Source organism: Macrobrachium rosenbergii, chromosome 19 (assembly GCF_040412425.1).
Source record: "Macrobrachium rosenbergii isolate ZJJX-2024 chromosome 19, ASM4041242v1, whole genome shotgun sequence".
NCBI lineage: Eukaryota > Metazoa > Arthropoda > Malacostraca > Decapoda > Palaemonidae > Macrobrachium > Macrobrachium rosenbergii.
Window position 1 is genome coordinate 20536657 of NC_089759.1, and position 22500 is coordinate 20559156.

Below are 22500 nucleotides of genomic sequence, written 5' to 3' on the forward strand. Positions count from 1 at the left end.
GCAGGAGGCGGCACTCAAGCAGCTTCTAGTCAGCGGAAAGTGGCACTGTGCGAAGGGCAGAGATAATGTGAATCGTGGATTGCTAAGTCCGTAGAGTTGATAAATTCTTGGGTGATTGAAACAAAATGTGGTGTTATGTCTAGCAGACTTTGCAGGTACATTTATAATTATTATCCAGTACTGGAGCAATACATTACTACCTAGTATCGATAACAAAGCCTGAGAAAATAATGAAAAAGAGGAAAAAACCCTGCATATGAAAGAGAAAATGCATTCACACGATGTACTTTCCAGAATGCGAGCGCAAACCGTTAAAAAAGCAAAGCAAAAGGTCGAAATCATTCCCGACCGATAAAGAAAGAGGAAGAGAATGTTTTCATGCGGCCTGCAGAGCGAAGCTGCGGTATTTATTACGAGCCCGATGGAGATCGCGTGTCACTCCAGAACAATAACGTAATATCAAAGGATTTGGTTTTGATGAATAGAGCCATTATAAGCAAAGCTATTCTGTCAAAAATAGAAACGCCAAAAAACCTCTCGGTCACGATCTGGATGCAAACACGAACGTTTTCCGGCTGTCTTATTGTCTATTATCTCTATGCATGATCTCGTATTTACATATTTTCTGTAGTAATCTACACGGGCGCGCGTGCACAGCGCGCACGCATGCATGCTTATATATTTACATGTTTGTGTGCTGTGCGTATGTGTTTGTGTAAGAGAGAGGGTGTGTGGGTGTAATCATGACTTTATGTATATATATATTTATATATACACCAATATAAATATATAAATATTTGCACACACACACACACACACACACACACACACATATATATATATATATATATATATATATATATATATATATATATATATATATATATATTACTAAAAGGACCTCATTCAAACTGGATGGTATCTAATGGAGTTTGTCCAAGAAAGCTTGTAACTTTTTGAATAAAAACTCCATTAGATACCATCCAGTTTGAATGAGGTCCTTTTAGTAATTCTACTAAGGCACAGAACAATTGTGTATGTGATAAAGTTAATACATATATATATGTATGTGTATATACAGTACAAATATGCATGTATATATATATATATATATATATATATATATATATATGTATATATATATATATCGTATACCTCAAATATCTATATTTCTGTAATCTTTAATAGAGTCAAGAGATTTTTCGTATTCTAATGGAAAAATGATACGTCGTAACAATCAGTCACTTTGCACATTAACGTATTTTTATTGGATGTATAATAATTAAATAACTTGCTGGGGATCATTTCAACATAAAATCAATCTACACTAATATGTTTGAGATACAAGTTCAGTTTTATATCTGAGAATGATATTTGCCGCTCATGATCAAATCATGGTATTTTAAATAGCTGAACTCCCTTGACATTTATCCAGGTGTGAATAATCATCAAGGAAGGATTATAACATGACTGACAGGGAAAATTATTAACCGAAAATACACAAAACTCCGTTGGATTTATTGACATTTATCAAAATGTGACATTTGCTGACCGGGTGAGCGGAGATAATAAACTAAGTGACATTACAGAAAGTGGATAATGAATCCAGATAAAATGAAAAACAATGACGGAAAGTGGAAAGACCCGAACGCTGCTCTCAAAAGTCATGGATAAAGGATAAACCCGACCATGGAGAATTAAAGAACAAGGTCAACGCTGACCTTCCGGAAACAAAAATTGATACCGCACCTTTTAAAATGAGGGCACGATCGGCCTATCTGATGACCTCCTGGTGGGTCGTCGGCATCTGGATCGGTCTGACCCTCTTAACGGGCATCGTCAGCGTCATCTCCGTCACCCAGCCCACCTGGTACGTCAGGTACACGCTTGTGCACGCGCAAGCTCTTCAGGAGGTCACTTTCCAGGTGAGTTGGAGCAAGGCCTAGGGAGTATATTCTCTAGAGAGTATATTCTCTAGAACTTGAGTTGGAGCCGCCCGTCATGTTTACATATGCTTGCGTGTTTGTTTTCCTTCATATTAATTGTGCTTTTGGGTAAGGCGCACGTGTACATCTGTGCGTGTGTGTGTGTGTGTGTGTGTGTTTGTACGTGTTTGTTTCAAATGTTATGTCTCGTCCTTCGTTTTTATTTCATTAAGCATGTTTACACAGAGCGCACGAGCGCTCGTATCTTTCCTCTAGCGTGATGGAACACGAATGTGTTTGCATGTTTGCAGGGGATTTCCTTCAGTTTGCTCATCGTACTGCATGTCTGTTTCAAGGCCTATCACCACTTGCTCTCTCTTTCCGTCTATCTGCTTGTGCTTTTTTACCTCTTTTTCAATTTGCCCGATAATAAAATTTCATATCGGTTCTCTGCGCTGACACCAGCACCCGCGGCCTTGGAACTTTCAGGAATATTTTCACCTGAAATCGTAAAAGTGAGTTAGGGAAGGAGGACTCGACTAAAATGTCATGCTTCGGGAGTGAATAACGGTTATGTAACGCAAGTTACACACGGCAGCGGAGAATAAAACGAAAGCTGGCACACGAAACCGTAAAGCACACTGGGAGAGAGAGAGAGAGAGAGAGAGAGAGAGAGAGAGAGAGAGAGAGAGAGAGAGAGAGAGAGAGAGAGTTTATTTCGTAGTTTTATTTGTGGTAAATTTCTGAGGGAAGCGTCTATGCTGCGTTGAACTGATCACTGGGTCGACACTTTCAAAGAGCCGCTGAAGCTTCGGAAGATGTAATACATGCACGCATTTCTCTTTGAATTAAGACAAAAATGTACACAAACGCTACAGAAACTTAAAAAGGAAAAAATGGAAAGAGCAATCTTAAAAGAAAATAACCAAAGTAGGCCAACCTTGAACCCAGGCGAATACTCGATCGATCTGGAAAACCGTAACCTCATTATGGAGCACATTTCTCCCTCGTGTACAGTGACTATAATGTGGCCAGTCGTAGGCAAGACGTCGCAGTAGGCAGTCAGGAAAGAGAGAGAGAGAGAGAGAGAGAGAGAGAGAGAGAGAGAGAGAGAGGACACTTCACGGACGATATGTCCTTTAAAGGACAATCTCGCATTTAACGGACGACCTCACATGGAACTTTGGGTAGGGTGTGGGTGGGGGGAAAGGAGACAATAATATTTCTAGCTGATGCCGTGGGCCATAAAAATTAACAGCATGTCCCGTTGACTCAATAAAAAAGGGATACCGAATGGCTCTTGGAGGTTGGGGAAGAGAGAGAGAGAGAGAGAGAGAGAGAGAGAGAGAGAGAGAGAGAGAGAGAGAGAGAGATAAGGGGGAGATTTTGGGGATTGGGGAAAGGGCAGGGGAGGGGGAGGGGGAATGGCGAGATGGGAAGGACTGGGTGGCGACAGTCCCGAATTCCGGTCATCCTGTTTGGTGTGGGTGAGAAGGAAAGGAACTGTAATGGGCTATAACTTCTCCAATAAGTAAATTAAATAGGCCACAGAGCGGACATTCTTTATTTGCTTAACGGACAAATGGTCCAATTATATGCATTAACTGGCGAAACAGGGGATTATTATTAAACAAATAATGACACTGGGTTAGGTAAGTACTGAAATTAGGTCTTATAAACGACATGGAGTAATAAATGTGGGGTAAGTAAAGCATGATACTGGGTCAAATTATCAGTGAAACTGGGTCAAACCAGTAACGGAGAACACGCAATCGACCTCAGAGAGGAATGGAGAACTCGCGTCTTTCATTACCTCTCACGAAGGACAGGATAAAAGATCTTACATTACCCTAGATTATATATCCTAGGTGTCTTCACGCGAATCTAGTCAAACGCAAGGATAGATAGATAGACAGATAGATAGATAGATAGACAGACAGACAGACAGATAGATAGATAGACAGACAGATAGATAGACAGACAGACAGACAGACGGACAGATAGTTAGACAGACAGACAGATAGATAGATAGATAGATAGATAGATAGACAGACAGATAGATAGATAGATAGATAGATAGATAGATAGATAGATAGATAGATAGACAGACAGACAGACAGATAGATAGATAGATAGATAGACAGATAGACAGACAGGCAGGCAGGCAGGCAGGCAGGCAGACAGATAGATAGACAGACAGATAGATAGATAGATAGACAGATAGATAGATAGATAGATAAATAGACAGACAGACAGACAGACAGAGATAGATAGACAGATAGATAGATAGAAACACAGACAGACTGACAGACAGACAGACAGATAGATAGATAGATAGATAGACAGCCAAACAGATGGATTGATAGATAGATAGATAGATAGATAGATAGACAGACAGACAAACTGACAGATAGATAGATAGACAGACAGATAGATAGACTGACAGATAGATAGATAGATAGATAGATAGATAGATAGGTAGATAGATCTTCAAGAAGTTCATTTAGCTTACTGGTCTTATAAATGTTTCTTCAACCAAGAGAATTAGGCTAAGCACTGAGTCCGATGGAAAGGAAAACCTAAGATAAAAGTGCGAATCGACGAGGAAAGGATTTTACTTTCTTAAAGAAAGGAAGACTAAAAATTGAGGTGAACTGGAGGAGGATGAGAATTCCAAGAAACAACCACTGACATGGACGATGACTTATCAGTTTTAGTAAACATTAAAATTCGATTCAAATTGGCCTTACTCTCAAACCGACAGAGACCTTACAACAAAAATGAATAATATACATATATATATATATATATATATATATATATATATATATATATATATATATATACATATATATACATACATATATATATATATACGTGTATATATTATGCTATATATATATATATATATATATATATATATATATATATATATATATATATATATATATATATATATATATGTAGTATAGATTCGTTTAAATACAAAGGACCACAAGACACAGGAATTATATAACATACGAAAATTGGGTGATTAAAAATGCATAAGACTGATCTATTTCAAAATCAGCATGTAAAATTTAAGATCTGACATATTGGTTCTATTGACAAAAAACACAGGAAAGCCTATATTTATAACCGGCAAACTGGCCCTCTGATATAAAGGAGGATTACATCTCTTGTTTTTAGTTTTCTGTAAAAGAAAACTATTGTTCCGGCTTTATCCGTCCGTCCGCACTTTTTCTGTCCGCCCTCAGGTCTTAAAAACTACTGAGGCTAGAGGGCTGAAAACTGGTATGTTGATCCTCCACCCTCCCAATATCAAACACACCAAATTGCAGCCCTCTAGCCTCAGTAATTTTTATCTTATTTAAGGTTACAGTTAGCCATAATCGTGCGTCTGGCAACGATATAGGACATTCCACCACCGGGCCGTGGTTCAAGTTTCATGGACCGCGGCTCATACAGCATTATACCGAGACCACCGAAAGATAGACCAATTTTCGGTGGTATTGATTATACGCTGTACAGAAAACTCGATTGCGCCGAAGAAACTTCGGCGCACTTTTTACTTGTTTCCTGGTGTGGGCAGTCTGAATAGTCTGTATGCTCGTTTGTGCTGTGTTTTCACCCTAGCAATATATAATGCAAATTTCTGTTATTATGAGCCAACTCTCTTGAAGACGTCCAATTATCATAAAACAAGTCAGGATTCATACCTTTTGTTTCATTTTCTCTCTGGCACGTTTCATACATATACATACACATATATATACGTATGTATGTATGTATGTATGTATATATATATATATATATATATATATATATATATAGATATATATACATATATATATATATATATACATATATATATATATATATATATATATATATATATATATATATATATATATATATATATATATATATTCAATCACACAACTGAATTCTGAGACCCATTTGTTCATCGTGGGTCTGAGAACGCCGGTGCGAATGCACAGAATGCTGTCTGAAGCTGGGTCGATGTGTTAACATTTTGAAGATTTGCTGGAAGTGGAAAATAGAGGAGAGGCCAGGTTGAATGATGCAAGGGTGGACGGGGTTTGTGTGAGTTTAAGAATGATTGTAGAAGTGACTGTTCAGGACTTGAGGAGGGGAATTAAGTGGTTGGAGAATGGAAACACAACATAAGTTAAGGGTTATCATGTAAGAGAATATGGTACTGCGGAAGGTGTCTGAGTGACTGGCCAGGGTTTGCATGGAAGTGTCCTGCTTCTAATGAATGGGTGACAGGAATGATTGTTCCCTTGTATACGAATAAGGTGGCAGAGAGGAAACTAAGTATTATAAATGCATTGACGTACTTAACATAACAGGGAAGGTGGACATTAAGATTCTGAGTGGGATATTAAGACAGATAACAAAAAGACTGATAAATGAAAATCATTGTCAGGTTTGATAAAGAAGAGGACGTGTGGATTAAGGTTTTGTTATGAAACAGCTACGAGAGAAGTCTGAAAATAAAAAGAAAAAACTACGTGGCAAACATACGACTAAAACAAGCTCACGATAGAATCATTAAGGCAATATGGAGGGTTTTGAGGATGTTGAAGGATGTTGAAGACAAGTTGCTGAGTACGGCTGACAGATTTTATGATAGAGGTGAAGTGTGTTAGAACAGTAGAAGGGAGAAAGGCTGGTTTGGTCTACAAGTAAGTATGAGATAACGGGATGTCTCAATTTGCTGTATGGATGAAATGATACAAGCCAGAAAAAGGAAATCTGATGTAAGTGCAAAATTGTTTGATAAATAAATGAATTGTTAATGGATTGAATTGAATCGAATATAGAATTTAGACCAAAGGCGAGCACTGGGACCTATGAAGTCATTCAGTGCTGAAACGGAAATTGACAGTAAAAGGTTTGAAAGGTGTAAAAGGAGAAAAACCTCGCAGTTGCACTATGAATAAATTGTTAGGGGAGGGTAGAAAGTAAGATGGATTAAACAGAGTACGAAAGGAGGTACAGTAAAAGGAACGAAAGGGGTTGCAGCGAGGGACCGAGGGGACGCTGCAAAGAACCTTAAGTAATGCCTACAGCGCACCGCATGTGGTGCACTGACAGCACTAACCAACTACGGGGACTTAGGGTTCGGAATGACATGTATATTAATTAATTAAAGACTGTGTAAAGTGCCATCGCCAAATTATTCGTTTTAACAGTTAATCTGGATTATGGGATCTTAAACCTTATTTTACTGATAAATGGATTTTTCGGTGGGTATTTACCTCTATCTCTTATCTTAAGACCAAAGGGTTAATCAGTAACAGACCTCTATGTCTTATCTTAAGACCAAAGAGTTAATCAGTAACAGAATAATTATTCTATGCCGTGTTAGCTCACTTAAAAGGCCTAGCAGCTTAGTATTATTATTCGACCTTTTCACAGAAAAGTTAAAAATAACAAGGAAAAAGTTATGGACATTAATAGTGATAGCAGTGCAAAGCATTGCTCGAATCACTGACCAACGCTTGCTTAACAACAAATCCAATATAATCAATAAAAAAGTCTTGGATAATTAATTCAAGAAATTATAGAACAGAACAAATATACTGTAGAATTTAGGCACAAGGCAAAGCGCTGAAACGGAAATTGACAGTATGGAGGTTTGAAAGGTGTATAAGGAGGAAAACCTCGAAGTTGCACTGTGAATCAATTGTTAGGAGAAGATGAAAAGCAAGGTGGGAGAAAAAGAATAAAAACGGAGGTACAGTAAAAGGAATGAAAGGGGTTGCAGCTAGGGGCCGAGGGGACGCTGCCAAGAACCTCAAGTAATGCCTACAGTGCACCGCATGAAGTGCACTTACGGCACTGCCCCTCTACGGATTCAAACAATAATAGAACAAACTTAGAATCGTTCCCGAGACTGCTCGTCGGTTCCGAAGTCGGGTGATGCAAGCGGCTCTAATTGAAAGGAAGATTGGACTAGACTTGTTAACCCAGGGTTACTGAAACCATACCCGCTGGGTAAAGTCTTCGTACAGCCGAACGTGAAACAGATTTTTAACGTGGCGTCTAATCGTTCCATCCTCCCGGGAATTAACAGGCGGATCATTGAACTAAGACCCCAAAAAGTCACGATGTTCCATTTGCCTTTGTATGCGACCCAAATTGTCTCATTACCGGCGTACTTACAGCTCGAAAAACTAACACTGACGCTTTCCTTTTGTGGAGTTTCAATGCAAGAGCGTCATGTATGTATGTACGCACGTATGAATTTAGGCTATATATGTATTTTACGAATTTTAGTCACATACATCATAACATTTTATATATATATATATATATATATATATATATATATATATATATATATATATATATATATATGTGTGTGTGTGTGTGTGTGTGTGTGTGTGTGTGTGTGTGTGTGTGTGTGCGCGCGCGCGTGTGCATAACATAAATAGAAAATCTAAACACACATATATATATATATATATAAAATATATATACACATATATATATATAAATGCATACATACGTACATGCATACATTTCGAATCGCATACACGACGCTCGTCCATTGAAACCCTACGAAAAGAAAGCATCAGTGTTAGTTTTTCGAGCGGTAATTACACAGGTAATGAGAAACAATCTGGTTCGCATACAAACGCAATTGGAACATCGTGACTTTTTGGGGGTTCTTGGTTCAATGATCCGTCTGTTAATGTTCGGGGAGATCGGACGATTAGGCGCCGCGGTTAATAATCTGTTTCACGTTCGGCTTTAAGAAGACTTTATCCAGCGGGTCTGGCCTCAATAACCCTGGGTTAATATGTCTAGTCTAATCTTCCTTTCAATGAGATCTGCTTGCATCACCCGACTTCGGAACCGACGAGCAGCCTCGGGAACGATTCGTGAAGCGTCTAGGTTTGTTCTGTAGTCGTTTGATTTCAATATTCACAATTTTCTTGATCGATTATATTACATTTGTTGTTCAGCAGGGGTTTGTCAGTGATTGAGGAAAGACTGCACAGTTACTACTATTTAATGATAATAATAATTATAATAATAATAATTATACATACATATATATCTGAATATATTTACTATACCATTTATATATATATATATATATATATATATATATATATATATATATATATATATATATATATATATATATATATATATATATATATATATATATATATATATATATATATATATATATATATATATATATATATACACACTTTATCACTTACACAATTGTTCCGTGCATTAATACAATTACTAAAAAGGCCTCATTGAAACTGGATGGTATATAGCGGTGATATTTATTCGAGAAAAGTTACAAGCTTTCCAGGACAAACAGTCCTCATTGTCAAGTATCCATCATTCTACGGATACGTGGCAATGAGTCCTGAGACCTTGTAACTTTTCTTGAATAAATATCTCTGCTAGTTGCCATCCAGTTTCAATGAGGTCCTCTTAGTAATTATATATATATATATATATATATATATATATATATATATAATACATACATACATACATAGGCTATATATATATGTATAAAAACATAATATATACATATCTAATTATCTTGTTTATATGGATTATATATATATACATATATATATAATATATATATATATAATATATATATATATATATATATATATATATATATATATATATATATATATATATATATATATATATGTGTATGTATATATCGTTAAAAGAAGTTTCTACCTACCTATCAACCTATGTTCCCAGCTGATGTTTATTCAAAACTAGCTGACCAACCAGGCGCTGCCCGGGAAAAATCTACATGACAACCGATAAACACTCTCTCTCTCCAACTCTCCCTCACCCTTCCTCTCTTTCTCCTCCCTAATGCCCCCTGTACTCCCTCTCTCTCTCTCTTTCCCCTCCCTAACACTCCCGCTACTCTCTCACTTTCTCTCCCTCTCACTCTCTCTCTCTCCAACTCTCCCTCACTCTTTACCCTCTTTCTCCTCCCTAACTTCCCCTCTACTCTCTCTATTTCTCCCTTTCCTGTTAAGATAGTTGCTTCAATTACACTGCCCAGCATATTTGACATTTTATATTTTTACCCCTTCTGACACCCCCTTCTAATCGGGGCTAAACTTGGACTTACAGGGCATGGGGAGTGTCATCTCAGCGACCTCGAAATCTATGGATTAGTAAAACGGTTTGAAAGGAGTGACAGGAGGAAAACCTCGCAGCTGCACTATAAAACAATTATTAGGAGAGGGTGGAAAGTAAGGTGGAAAAAAGCAAATATAAACTGAGGTACAGAAAAAGGAGTGAAAGGGGGGTGTGGGGGGGGGGGGGAGAGTTACAGCTAGGGGCTGAGGGGACGCTGCAAAGAACCTTAAGTACTGGGTAACAGTGTACCACATGAAGTGCACTGACGGCACTACCTCCCACAAGGAATCCCTGTTTAATGCAGTGCGCATCCATGTATTCATTGACTGTGTTGCAACGATACTTTACGAAGAATAATCTCTACGCTTAGACCTGCCAGTTGTCCAGCCGTGGCCCTGTCTCTCCCACCACAGGTCCCATGAAACAGGTTGGGACTTGCCATCTAGACCCACTCATATATTATTGCCCTTTTAAACGGTATGATTACGTTACTAAACACACATTTGCATGAATCATTCAAGATTTTCTTTTCTGTGCCTTCACAATCTAAGCGGTAACCCTCAAACGAGGTATTCATAACCCTTAAGAAATGAATGCCTTGAACTGTCACTTCTAAAACCCTTTGCCCGGACCCCCTTAAAAAGCTTATGGCCTGGTTCCTTTTGTCTATTTCAGCTACGCTCAAGAGTATAGGTAAGTGTTCTACTTGTTGTGACAGCTGATTTATTTTTGTTTCTGTTATGGGGAAAAGACAGTGGCAATTCACCCAACTATTTAAAGAAGAGTAAGCATTTAATCTGTTGTGTTTCCTGAAGCTTAAGTAGTGGAAGTAGATAGATAGATAGCGCAAGGCACTGAAATACCAGCATATTGGGAGAGTACTAATTTTTTTCTCTCTATTATCTTGATCAGGTGGTCGTTTCGTCCGTCGGGCCTCTCGGCTTCTGTCGTGTTGTGTCCGTCGAAAGACACCCGGTGATCGACTACACCTCCACAACCTCCATCGTCGAGGAGAACGAACCGTCAACGCCGGGGGACAACAACCTCCCCACTCCCGCCATCACCACCCCACCAATCGACGCCTCCTTCAAGATCCCGGATTCAACGGCCGCGACAGAATCATCCACAGGTCCTTCGCAGGCCACGATTACCACAGGGGCTGACGGAAATACCAAGAGCACGACGACATCCGCAGCCCTCGAAGGATTTACTACTGAGGGAGGAGGTGGCGGCGATGGGTCCTTCCTTGAATGGCCACCGACATCATACACCACCTTCGGTTTCCAGGATTTAAAAACAAGCCTTGAAAGCATCTCCAGTCCAACAGCTTTTCCAGGTCTCGACCTTCCAGATTTCGCGGCAGAAGAAGAAAGAGACGAAAGATTAGACAGTAACGGACCTCTAACTTCATCTTCGCCCTTTGAAATGTACACTGGCGCCTACGACGGCACCGTAACCGCTGCGAGCGACGGCATAAGGGAGGTCCTTTACAAGGTGACAGAAAGGCACGCAAATGCCCCCAACGAAGGTCAAGATAAATCTCTCGGTAAGGGCCCAGCGGCTGATGATGAAAACATTATACATTTCCCGCAAGAGGAAAAGGAAACGGAAATCTCCAGCACGGAAAACTCTATTACCACCGAAAGATCTACGACCCCTGTTGAGCAGAACGCGATCGACGCGGGGGATCTCCCTGTCCGGAATGGCGGGATATACGTCAAGGAGAATCGAACAGAGATGGAAGAGCATCTCCTTAACAAACAAGAGTATGATAACCAAGCCTCCTACAGGAGGAGGAGGAAGAAGAAGAAGAAAAGGCGGAACAAAAAGAAGCAAAAGAAGAGAGTTCGGAATCAGAACAGAAAAGAATATAAAAACCATCAGGATGTGTTATTAGATAAGAAAACTGACATCATCGTAACGACTCCCACGACCGACCTGGCTGATGGGACGTCTGTCAATAAAAGTCGCACAATTAATACTGACGAAGGGGTTCTCGGAGATGAAATCAGGGCAGAATTCTTAGTCCAACAGCCGCAGAATTCATTGGAAAAGAATACGATTGGTAAGTCAATGTTAGTTAATGCTTACATTCATTCATATGTAGTTATAAGAGTTAAGTTTTCTCCTATACATTCAAGTGCTATGGCATGACTAACCTTAGTTACAAATCATTTTTCTTCCTTTAGCCGATTCAATTGATCTGCTTGCATTTTCACTTCCTCTCCTTCATTAGTCGCTATTTCCTATAGAATATACATAATGCAACTCTTCAACGGTGACTTTCTGCTTTTGATGTTTTTGATTTATTCATAACGTAAGAGGATGAGGGGCACTCCTTTACTTGGAATATAAACAGAGTACCTTCTCTAAGCCTACACGTTTCCCCATCGATTCGAAGTGAGCCATTATCTATCGACATTAATAAAAGCCGAGTGGACCTTTGTTGTTTGTCCGCCCCGGGTGGGGGCGGGGTAGGTAGGGGATCGGGAGGGTAGGGGAAACATGACACATCCACCCTCCTACCCCGCGCAGCGTAACGCGAGCGCCATCTCGCTAGTAATACAATATTCCATTTTTACCAACCCTCTTTACCAATTTTCACACTGGCTCCTAAATCTGCATTAGTAGGCTGTTAATGTTCCTGGTCTCACGTCCATTCACTCACTCAAGTACAATGCTTTTCACCCCGATGATCTTCTACCATCTAACACACTTCATGCTGCAATTGTTCGTACTTGGTTTTTAATACGATGCCCTGACCTAGTGTTCCCTATCTGATCTAAGATAATAGACATACATACACAAAAATTTTCTATATTTACGACTCACCTCCTGTATTAGTTAATGGCATCAGGAAAAAGTTGGAATTCCTGTCATAGTTAAATACTCAGACAGTAGCTTCAACTAAACTCTTGGCTTCGTTGTGGAGTCATGTGACAAAAGTTTACAAAAGGTCAGGTTTTATTACAATTTGGAGCGAATTATGATAAAAACTGGCTTTTCGTAAACTTTAGTCACTGTACCCACCAGCGATGCCTAGAGCATAGCCGTTCAAGCACTGTTTGAGTGGTAAGTCATTAGGCAAATTGAAGCGAATTACGTCAGGATACCTTTCCCTGTCGGCATTAGCTACTGGAGGGAGTTAATAATAAAATAATTAAAGACAGATAACAACTAAATACTACTGAAATAGCTTTTATGATATATACTTCATATTTACTCTCTACCGACCGGCCAATCAAGAATAAGAGGAATTTATTTCTGGTGACAGAAATTCATTTCTCGCTATAATGTGGTTCGGATTCCACAATAAGCTGTAGGTCCCGTTGCTAGGTAACCTATTGGATCTTAGCCACGTAAAATAAATCTAATCCTTCGGGCCAGCCCTAGGAGAGCTGTTAATCAGCTCAGTGGTCTGGTCAAACTAAGGTATACTTAACTTTTTCCACTGTGGAAACGAGACAATAAACATTAGTTGCCCCGTACGGACCTTTCCGAACCCTTCACAGACTGAGATATACTGTATATATATATATATATATATATATATATATATATATATATATATATATATATACAGTATATATATATATATATATATATATATATATATATATATATATATATATATATATATATATATATATATATATATATATATATTGTCATGATGTGCACCAAGTACCTGGTTATTACACAACTAATTACAGAATTCAAAAATTTACCTCGCTTCAGCAAGATACCTGAACTCTCATAACAATAAAAATTACGACTGAGTACTCTAAAGGTAACAGTGATCCCTTAAAAAACTTATTAATCAAGTGTATCAAAACAAGTGCGAGGTATCAACAATTAAACAAGAAAATATATACTAGAGCAAAAGGGCATCACTCCGTCAAACAACTTTAACTATTTCCCTGGTCTTAATTCACTTCAACAAAACTAAAGGAACAAAACATGTTTATCACTTTGCCTCATGCACACAATTAATCCTATTAACTGGTGGTCAGTAAATGAAACACTTTTTAAAAATAAATTTAAATACAAAAATTTATTTTTTAATTCAAAATTTATAATTAGAATTAACAATCCGAAAAAACTTACTATTACTTGAAAACAACACAAAACATAATTCATTCTTGAATTAAATTATTAAACAAAACTAAATCACAAAAACTTTATCAAGAAATTAAATTAACCAAGGAAAATTTAAACTATCAAGAATTACTCAAGATTTGAAAAGAAAATCTTAGTAAATGAAAATTAAATCAAGTATGCAATGTTAAATTATTAAGAGATACTTGAATTGCTAAATAGATAAATGTTAAATCACCACTATATAAAATGTGAAAAATCAAGAGATTGTAAACACAAGAACACACAAAAATGCATAAAAAGAATTACCAAAAAACAATTTCACTAAGGCAAAAATTCCTCAATAAACCTTATGACACCATGGTAATAAGTAAAATTCACTTTAGCTTACTTTCGCAAACAAAGCACACTTCTGATAGGCACCGTTACGAATATACACTTTTCCTACATTCAGATCTCAAAAGCTAAGTTTAATATCAATGACCACACAAATATTTTACGTTAATAACTTCTCTCTTTTGGAGAGAGAGAGAGAGAGAGAGAGAGAGAGAGAGAGAGAGAGAACCACAAGAACGGTCTCTGAAATCAGAATGAGCAAGTTTTTAGTATTCCAGCAAGAAATGAAACAATCAGATGACGTAATTTTAAGGCATTTTGGGAACGAGATACAAGAGGAAATTCTAGAAGAGAAAGATATCGTCACTTCCTGAGCAACGTTTCGGGGCCAAAACTAGCGCGTTAGACCAACACGTGATCAGAGCTATGTAATCTTAAACATGACGGAATTGCCTTGGGCTTCAGTGAAACAACTTATTTGTATTTCTCAAAAGGTGCAGGTCTTTACCAGAAAATTGTATGGGACAAAGCTTTTAACGAAATTTTAACACGATCAAAACAGACAACAGCCAGCTAATCATAAACGGCATGTTTTTAAAACAAGTCGAAGAACCAAAGTTGGTTTTCAGAACTGAGCACCCTACTGTTTCCCCTGACTTGTCAACATGTTATCTTTCGCGATGACAATCGAGGCTAAACAAAGCCCTCCAGAACACAAACACGTGTTGCCGATATACTACGTTGCTAATTAAAAACGTATTATTAATTCTACATTACGCTGTTAAGCTATCGAAATCACTAACTCTTTTGAGATCTGACATTGCATTACAAACGATACTTCAACAATTAGTAACGTTACACAGAACACATGATAACTAGAACAGTAAATATATCAAAATCATGGGAAGATATACATTTTACAAGGTAATATCATGAAATTATATATATGTATGTAAAACGTATGTATATATATATTTGTATATACATACACAGTCATACATACATATATGTGTATCTATATATATGTATATGTATGAATGTATATATGTATATATATATGTATACATATATATCACATGAGACATTTCTATACAGCAAAACAGGATGAACTATTTCGACACAGCAAAAAAGGATGAACTATTTCTGTTTAGCAAAACAGATGGATTATTTCTACATAGCAAAACAGGATGAACTATTTCTATATAGCAAAACAGACGGACTATTTCTATATAGCAAAACACGATGAACTATTTCTATATAGCAAAACAGACGGACTATTTCTATTTAGCAAAACAGGATGAACTGTATCTATATAGCAAAACAGATGAACTATTTCTATATAGCAAAACAGATGAACTATTTCTATATAGCAAAACAGATGGACTATTTCTATACAGAAAACGGAAGGACTGACCGAAGTTGACAAACAAAATCTGATTAAAAAGATGCTTGATTTAAAGGAAACGCTTCGAAGAACTGCCTGTGTAATACCTAAAGTTTTGTTTTCTGAAATTCAAAACAACACTACAATAGTTCCCAAACTTCACCATTACGCATCACGAACTCTGGAGGTTTGTAGACATGATTACAATTGTCAGAACTTTTCCCATTTACGCTTCTTAAGCAAACTCAAAATCCAGATGGGCCACAAAGCATTATTAAAGTAATGTTATTGCTATTGGAAATGGGACTGGAAAATACAATTTAGGCCAAAGGCCAAGCGCTGGGACCTATGAGGTCAGTCAGTGCTGAAAGGAAAATTGAGAGTAAACGGTTACAAAGATGTAACAGGAGGTAAACCTCGCAGTTGCACTATGAAACAACTGAAACAATTGTTAGAAGAGGGTGGAGAGTAAAATGAAAGAAAGAATATGGATGGAGGTACAGCAAAAGGAATGAAAAGGGCTGCAGCTAAGAGCCAAAGGGATGCTGAAAAGAAACTAAGTAATGCCTACAGTGCACCGTGCGTGAGGAGCACTAACAGGGCTACCCCACTACGGGGATCTTATTGCTAATAAATAATGAGAAGGGTTACTATTAAGTAATGAGAAGGGTTGCTATTAAATAATGAGAAAGGTTACGAGAAGAGATACACTGAAGGCAAGTCACGTATAAACCGAGACCTTTCCCGGGCTGTTTCAAATCTTAACCTTTCAGTTTCATCTCACATACATTAGCCTATGCTTTTAACATCAATGCATACCTGACTTTAACCAAAGGTCTGTTGCTCGGAGACGAAAGGTCAGGGGATTAGATAACAATTTTATATTTTTCTTTCTCCTTTTATTTCGTTCTTGAAAAATTCAGTATCTCGTCACGGTGAATGAGGCGAGTGTCATCATAAGCAAATGGTGTGAACTTGGTTAAGTTTTCTGCAAAAGAAAACTATTGTGCCGGCTTTGTCTGTCCGTCTGCATTTTCTGTTCGCCCTCAGATCTTAAAAACTACCAAGGCTAGACGGCTGCAAATTGGTAAGGTGATCATCCAACCTCCAATCATCAATCATACCAAATTGCAGCCCTCTAGCCCCAGTAGTCTTTATTTTATTTAAGGTTAAAGTTAGCCATAATCGTACTTCTGGCAGTGCTATAGGTACCAACAACATAGGTCACCACCGGACCGTGGCTGAGGCCACCACTGGACCGTGGCTGAGTTTCATGGGCAGTGGCTGAAAGTTTCATACAGCATTTTACTCTGTACAGAAAACTCGAATGCCCGAAGAAACTTCAGCGCATTTTTTACTTGTTTTTCCAGAAATAAAATTCACGCACTCACAGTCCGAGTTCAGTTATGAAACACGGTATGATTTAGACGTCATTTATCACAGATATACTGCAATTTTCTTAAATAACAGAATCTACTCAACAAAAGTTACTCTTGCCAGTGACATGAAGAAATGAAAATCCACTTTATTTCCAATGACACGAAGACATGAAAATGTCCTTTGTTTGTTGCCATTGACATGAGGACATGAAAATGTCCTTTGTTTATATGAAGACAAGAAAATGCACTTTGTTTATTACCAATGACACGAAGACATGAAAATGCACTTAGTATATTGCCAATGACATGAAGACATGAAAATGCCCTTTGTTTATTGCTGATGACATGACGACATGAAATTGCCCTTTGTTTATTACTAATGACATGAAGACATGAAATTGCCCTTTGTTTATTGCTAATGACATGAAGACATGAAATTGCCCTTTATTTATTGCTAAAGATATGAAGACATGAAATTGCCCTTTATTTATTGCTAATGACATGAAAACATGAAATTGCCCTTTTGTTTATTGCTAATGACATGAAGACATGAAAATGTCCTTTGTTTACTGCCAATGACATAAAGACATGAAAATGCCCTTTGTTTATTGTTTATGGCATGAAGACATCAAATTGCCCTTTGGTTATTGCCAATGACATGAAGACATGTGAATGTACTTAGTAAGCTGCCAATGACATGAAGACATGGAAATGCACTTTGTATATTGCCAATGACATGAAGACATCAAAACGCACTTTGTTTATTGCCAATGACATGAAGACATCAAAACGCACTTTGTTTATTGCCGATGACAGGAAGACATGAAAATGCACTTTGTTTATTGCCAATGACATGAAGACATCAAAACGCACTTTGTTTATTGCCAATGACAGGAAGACATCAAAACGCACTTTTTTTTTTGCCAATGACATGAAGACATCAAAACGCACTTTTTTTTGCCAATGACATGAAGACATCAAAACGCACTTTGTTTATTGCCAATGACAGGAAGACATCAAAACGCACTTCGTTTATTGCCAATGACATGAAGACATCAAAACGCACTTTTATTGCCAATGACATGAAGACACCAAAACGCACTTTGTTTATTGCCAATGACAGGAAGACATGAAAACGCACTTTGTTTATTGCCAATGACATGAAGACATCAAAACGCACTTTGTTTATTGCCAATGACAGGAAGACATCAAAACGCACTATGTTTATTGCCAATGACATGAAGACATCAAAACGCACTATGTTTATTGCCAATGACAGGAAGACATGAAAACGCACTTTGTTTATTGCCAATGACATGAAGACATGAAAATAACCTTTGTTTATTGTCAATGGCATGAAGGCATGAAAATGCACTTCATAAAAGATACCATCCGAAAATACTAAGTAACTGGCCTATATCATGTCTAGGGGCGTGGCTTCTGCCTCACGTTAAAATGAAACGAAAGAACTTACGACCACTAACTCATGTCTTTCATTCCAGGCCTTAACTACAAACCCCGACGACCCATTCTGGCATGTTCAGGGGTCGTCATAGGCGTGAGATCTGGATCTTCAGCCGTCTGGGTGCTCGTGGGCGTGGTGTACGGCGTAGCGGGCGTGGTCCAGGTCCTGGTGGGACTGTTCTCCATCCTAAGTCAAGTTGTGAAGTCACCGAGTGGCAGATACGCCCACGCGATCTGGATGGGAAATGTACAGGTGGCAGTAGGTATGGATCAGGTCTTTTTACAGTTCTTTCTTGTAGTCATCCAATGCCACAATGGCCCCGTAGCATATAAACATAAGGAGCTCTCGCAGGGAAGGTGAAAGGAAAGATCGTAGACACTGAGCTTTCGCCTATATTTCAAGACCTGGTTTAGTGGTTAGTGTCGTGGAATGCTACTCAGATGTCGCAGGTTCGCGTCTCCCCCAGGTATGAAAAAATCACTGGCTCTGTATCACGACCAATCACTGCTGCAGTGTGGGGTCCGCTGTGGGAGGTTGAAACCAACATTCTTTGGAAGCTTGAATTTCGAGTTAATGGCCCCTTTGGTGAGCTTGTTCCATGTGAAGAAGCTTAGGGCATTTTTTACTTGTTTTTTTTTTTTCAGAAATAAAATTCTCGCACTCACAGTCCGAGTTCAGTAATGAAACATGGTATGATTTAGACGTCATTTGTCACAGATGTACCGCAATTTTCATAAATAACAGAATCTACTCGCCAAAAGTTACTCTTGCCAGTGACACGAAGACATGAAAATCCACTTTGTCAATTGTCAATGACACGAAGACATGAGAGTGCACTTTGTTTACTGCCAGTGACAAGAGGACTGAATAGGCACTTAGTATATTGCCAATGACATACAGACACGAAAATGCCCTTTGCTTATTGCTAATGACATGAAGACATGAAACTGGACTTTGTTTATTGCTAATGACACGAAGACATGAAACTGCCCTTTGGTTATTGCTAATGACACGAAGACATGAAATATAGACGAAAGCTCAGTGTCTACGATCTTTACTTTCATCTTTCCTGCGAGCGCTTCTTACTTGTTCTTGTAGGTAAATCTCCAGTTCAAGATCATTTCCAGGCGGTCTGAAGTTATCGTACTTAGGAATGAAATCGAATTCATTGGTTCTTGCACATTCTTACATTAATCACAGTCTCGTTAGCACATTTTCAGATGACTTCTTGATATCCATGTAACACACTTTTTTTTCGAATGCAGGTATATTTTCAAACCATGGCATATGGAAGGGTTTACAAATCACTACTTAGAGAGCACGTTTACGATCATATGGTTCAGAGATCAGCTTTTTAATAATTTCTTAGCATTCGCGCTTCATACTTCCAGTGCTATCTTATCATATCACAAATTTACACACTACTTACATAAACACCTTCACAGGCCTTCGTTTTTTGTACTGTAATGGAAATGTTTGTCATTCTTTCATTCTAATTATTAACTTACATTGATAAACGCAGTCTTTAATGATTGTTATCAACATTATCAAATTTATACCAGCGTGAAAAGATGGATATACTTGGCATTATCGAGTTTACACTAACTAGGTCTAAGAGATAAAACCGTCGTCATTAACAAATCATATTTCCTTCAGTGGAAACCAACAGACAATCGCTTTGCGCAATATAAAAATATTTCACCCTCGTACCAAAACTCATTATGTTAAGTATTAAATTTGTGACGTCACTGCTTTACACCATTTTCTATAAATTTTCATCGGAAATTAAATAACATGGTATAATCTTTAGTGTTAAGTAAAAACTCATTCGCCATACACCCATTCACAACTGCTAAGGGTACGCACAAATTTCAAAACATTCAATGCAAATCCATAATTCATCATGAAGGATGATGCATTTAACAAAAGGGAGTCATATACACTAATTAATGGTATAGGTCTAATCTTGAACATTTATCTTAAAAAAAAAACACACATTTTCAAAGTACTATATAAAAATTGATTTGACATGGCCTTTTTTACGCATTTGCTCCGATGCTTCTTCAATACATCTGCGAAAGATCCCACGAACACTATTTCAGAGTACCTGTACCTATTACTTATACACGACTGGTTTTGAAGCAAGGCAATAAACGTAATTTTAAAATTACTCTCTCTGAGAAGTATTACAAACACATACTTCATTAATAACCCTCTAAAAGCCTACGTCATTACCTATTATAAAACTCAGCGATGCATACAATTTATGATTAAAATATTAATACTCAAGTTCTGATTATCTGGCATATTTTTACGGCAACGCAACTCAAAAGTCACCTTCACAGATTACCTTCTCCCCACTACTTTCTAAGAATTATATTTTCGTTATCAATTTCAAGCACGCAATATTTACTGGATTAATTTTGGCATTAAGGCATAGTCCTACTGCATTATTTTTTCCCTTTCTTTTTCAACTCTGTTTTGAAATTACGCATTAGTTATATATGTGTATATCATTAGTGAACGCACCCCCATAACAGTGTTGAACAAACAAAATCTACAATGTCTTAACCCCTCGTGCGTTTGTAGACTGGCTGCCGTGAAGACCAAACCAAAATATTTACAAGTTTTAAGCCTAACCCTCTACATTATATATTAACCTTAAAATCGCCAAATTTGAACTAAGGCAAATATAGCAGCCTAAGGTGACTGTTAATCCCGCCACTTCTTCAAGAAAAAATAAAACAGATTTACTTACCACGGGCACTGATAGGGTCGGGGTAGAGCCATGCAGCCGAACTCAAGATGGAATTTCGTTGCTTAAGAGGTAATCTTGATTTAATTGGTTACCATGCTAAGTAGTGTCTCACAAGAATCTTGTTACCTAACAGCAGCACACAGAAATTAGCCTTTCACATTCACAGGCCCCAGCTGTGCACAGGAATCGGCCCCTCACACAAAGACCTCCAAATATTTTCGGTGTAAACATTCCAAAATAAACAGCACGCGCGAAAGAGCCTTTCCTAACACATATAATTCTAGGCTGAATCCACAAGAAACCCCACTTTATGACTCATGCTCCAGAGTCCGAATAAACAGCCTTTCAGGTTGGTTGGTAGGCCTAGGTGTTCTACTTTCCCGAATTCGGGAAATCTAAAGGGAACAACAGATGGCTCTTTTTCTGTCGTTCGGAAGTTCACTTTTCCACTTCTCTTGTACAATTCTTTCCATTGCGAGTTTCGATATACAAGATTAACCATCGCCTATTCTCGCCAGTTTTATGGACCATAAAAGGCTTTGCATTTCGTCAGCCAAGAAAATGGAGTCAATTTATATTAAGCCCAATAACGAATAAGCTTTTATTGTCACTGACACTAATCGTAAGTTTACGTAAGGACTGCAGTCATGCTCTACCACTTTTCTTTGAAGAGAACACACCAAAACATATGATTTAAGATTACAATGCTCACTTGACGGCGTAATTATTTTGTAAACAGTCGTCATAATAATCATTGCCAACCTGGATAAATGTAACATTACACAACTTTCCTTCACCTGTAACGAATCCAAACGAAGGGTAACGCGTAACCCCGACAGATTTTAAATGGGAAGCTAAGTGTCCACCATCACCTACATCACCCACAACAAAAAATAAGTTACTGGCTAATTAGAGCTGAAGCTTTCTTCTTCGCCCGCTAGGTGACTCTTGTGGTGTAGAAGAGGAACTAAAAG

General features: G+C 37.9%; 1 protein-coding gene across 3 annotated transcripts in view; it reads left to right on the forward strand.

The window, feature by feature from the left end:
* LOC136848694 (uncharacterized) overlaps nucleotides 1-22500 on the forward strand; it is a 26217-nt gene that overhangs the window by 122 nt on the left and 3595 nt on the right. The window contains exons 1-4 of one of the 3 annotated variants that reach the window (XM_067121199.1): nucleotides 1-155; nucleotides 1436-1925; nucleotides 11019-12171; nucleotides 18806-19030. The exon at nucleotides 1-155 is cut by the window's left edge and continues 122 nt beyond it. In XM_067121199.1, the coding sequence (XP_066977300.1) occupies nucleotides 1758-1925; nucleotides 11019-12171; nucleotides 18806-19030 (1546 nt within the window). In that variant the 5' untranslated portion in view covers nucleotides 1-155; nucleotides 1436-1757. The remainder of the gene's footprint in view (nucleotides 156-1435; nucleotides 1926-11018; nucleotides 12172-18805; nucleotides 19031-22500) is intronic. The other 2 variants (XM_067121198.1, XM_067121200.1) reach the window with 2 other exon arrangements.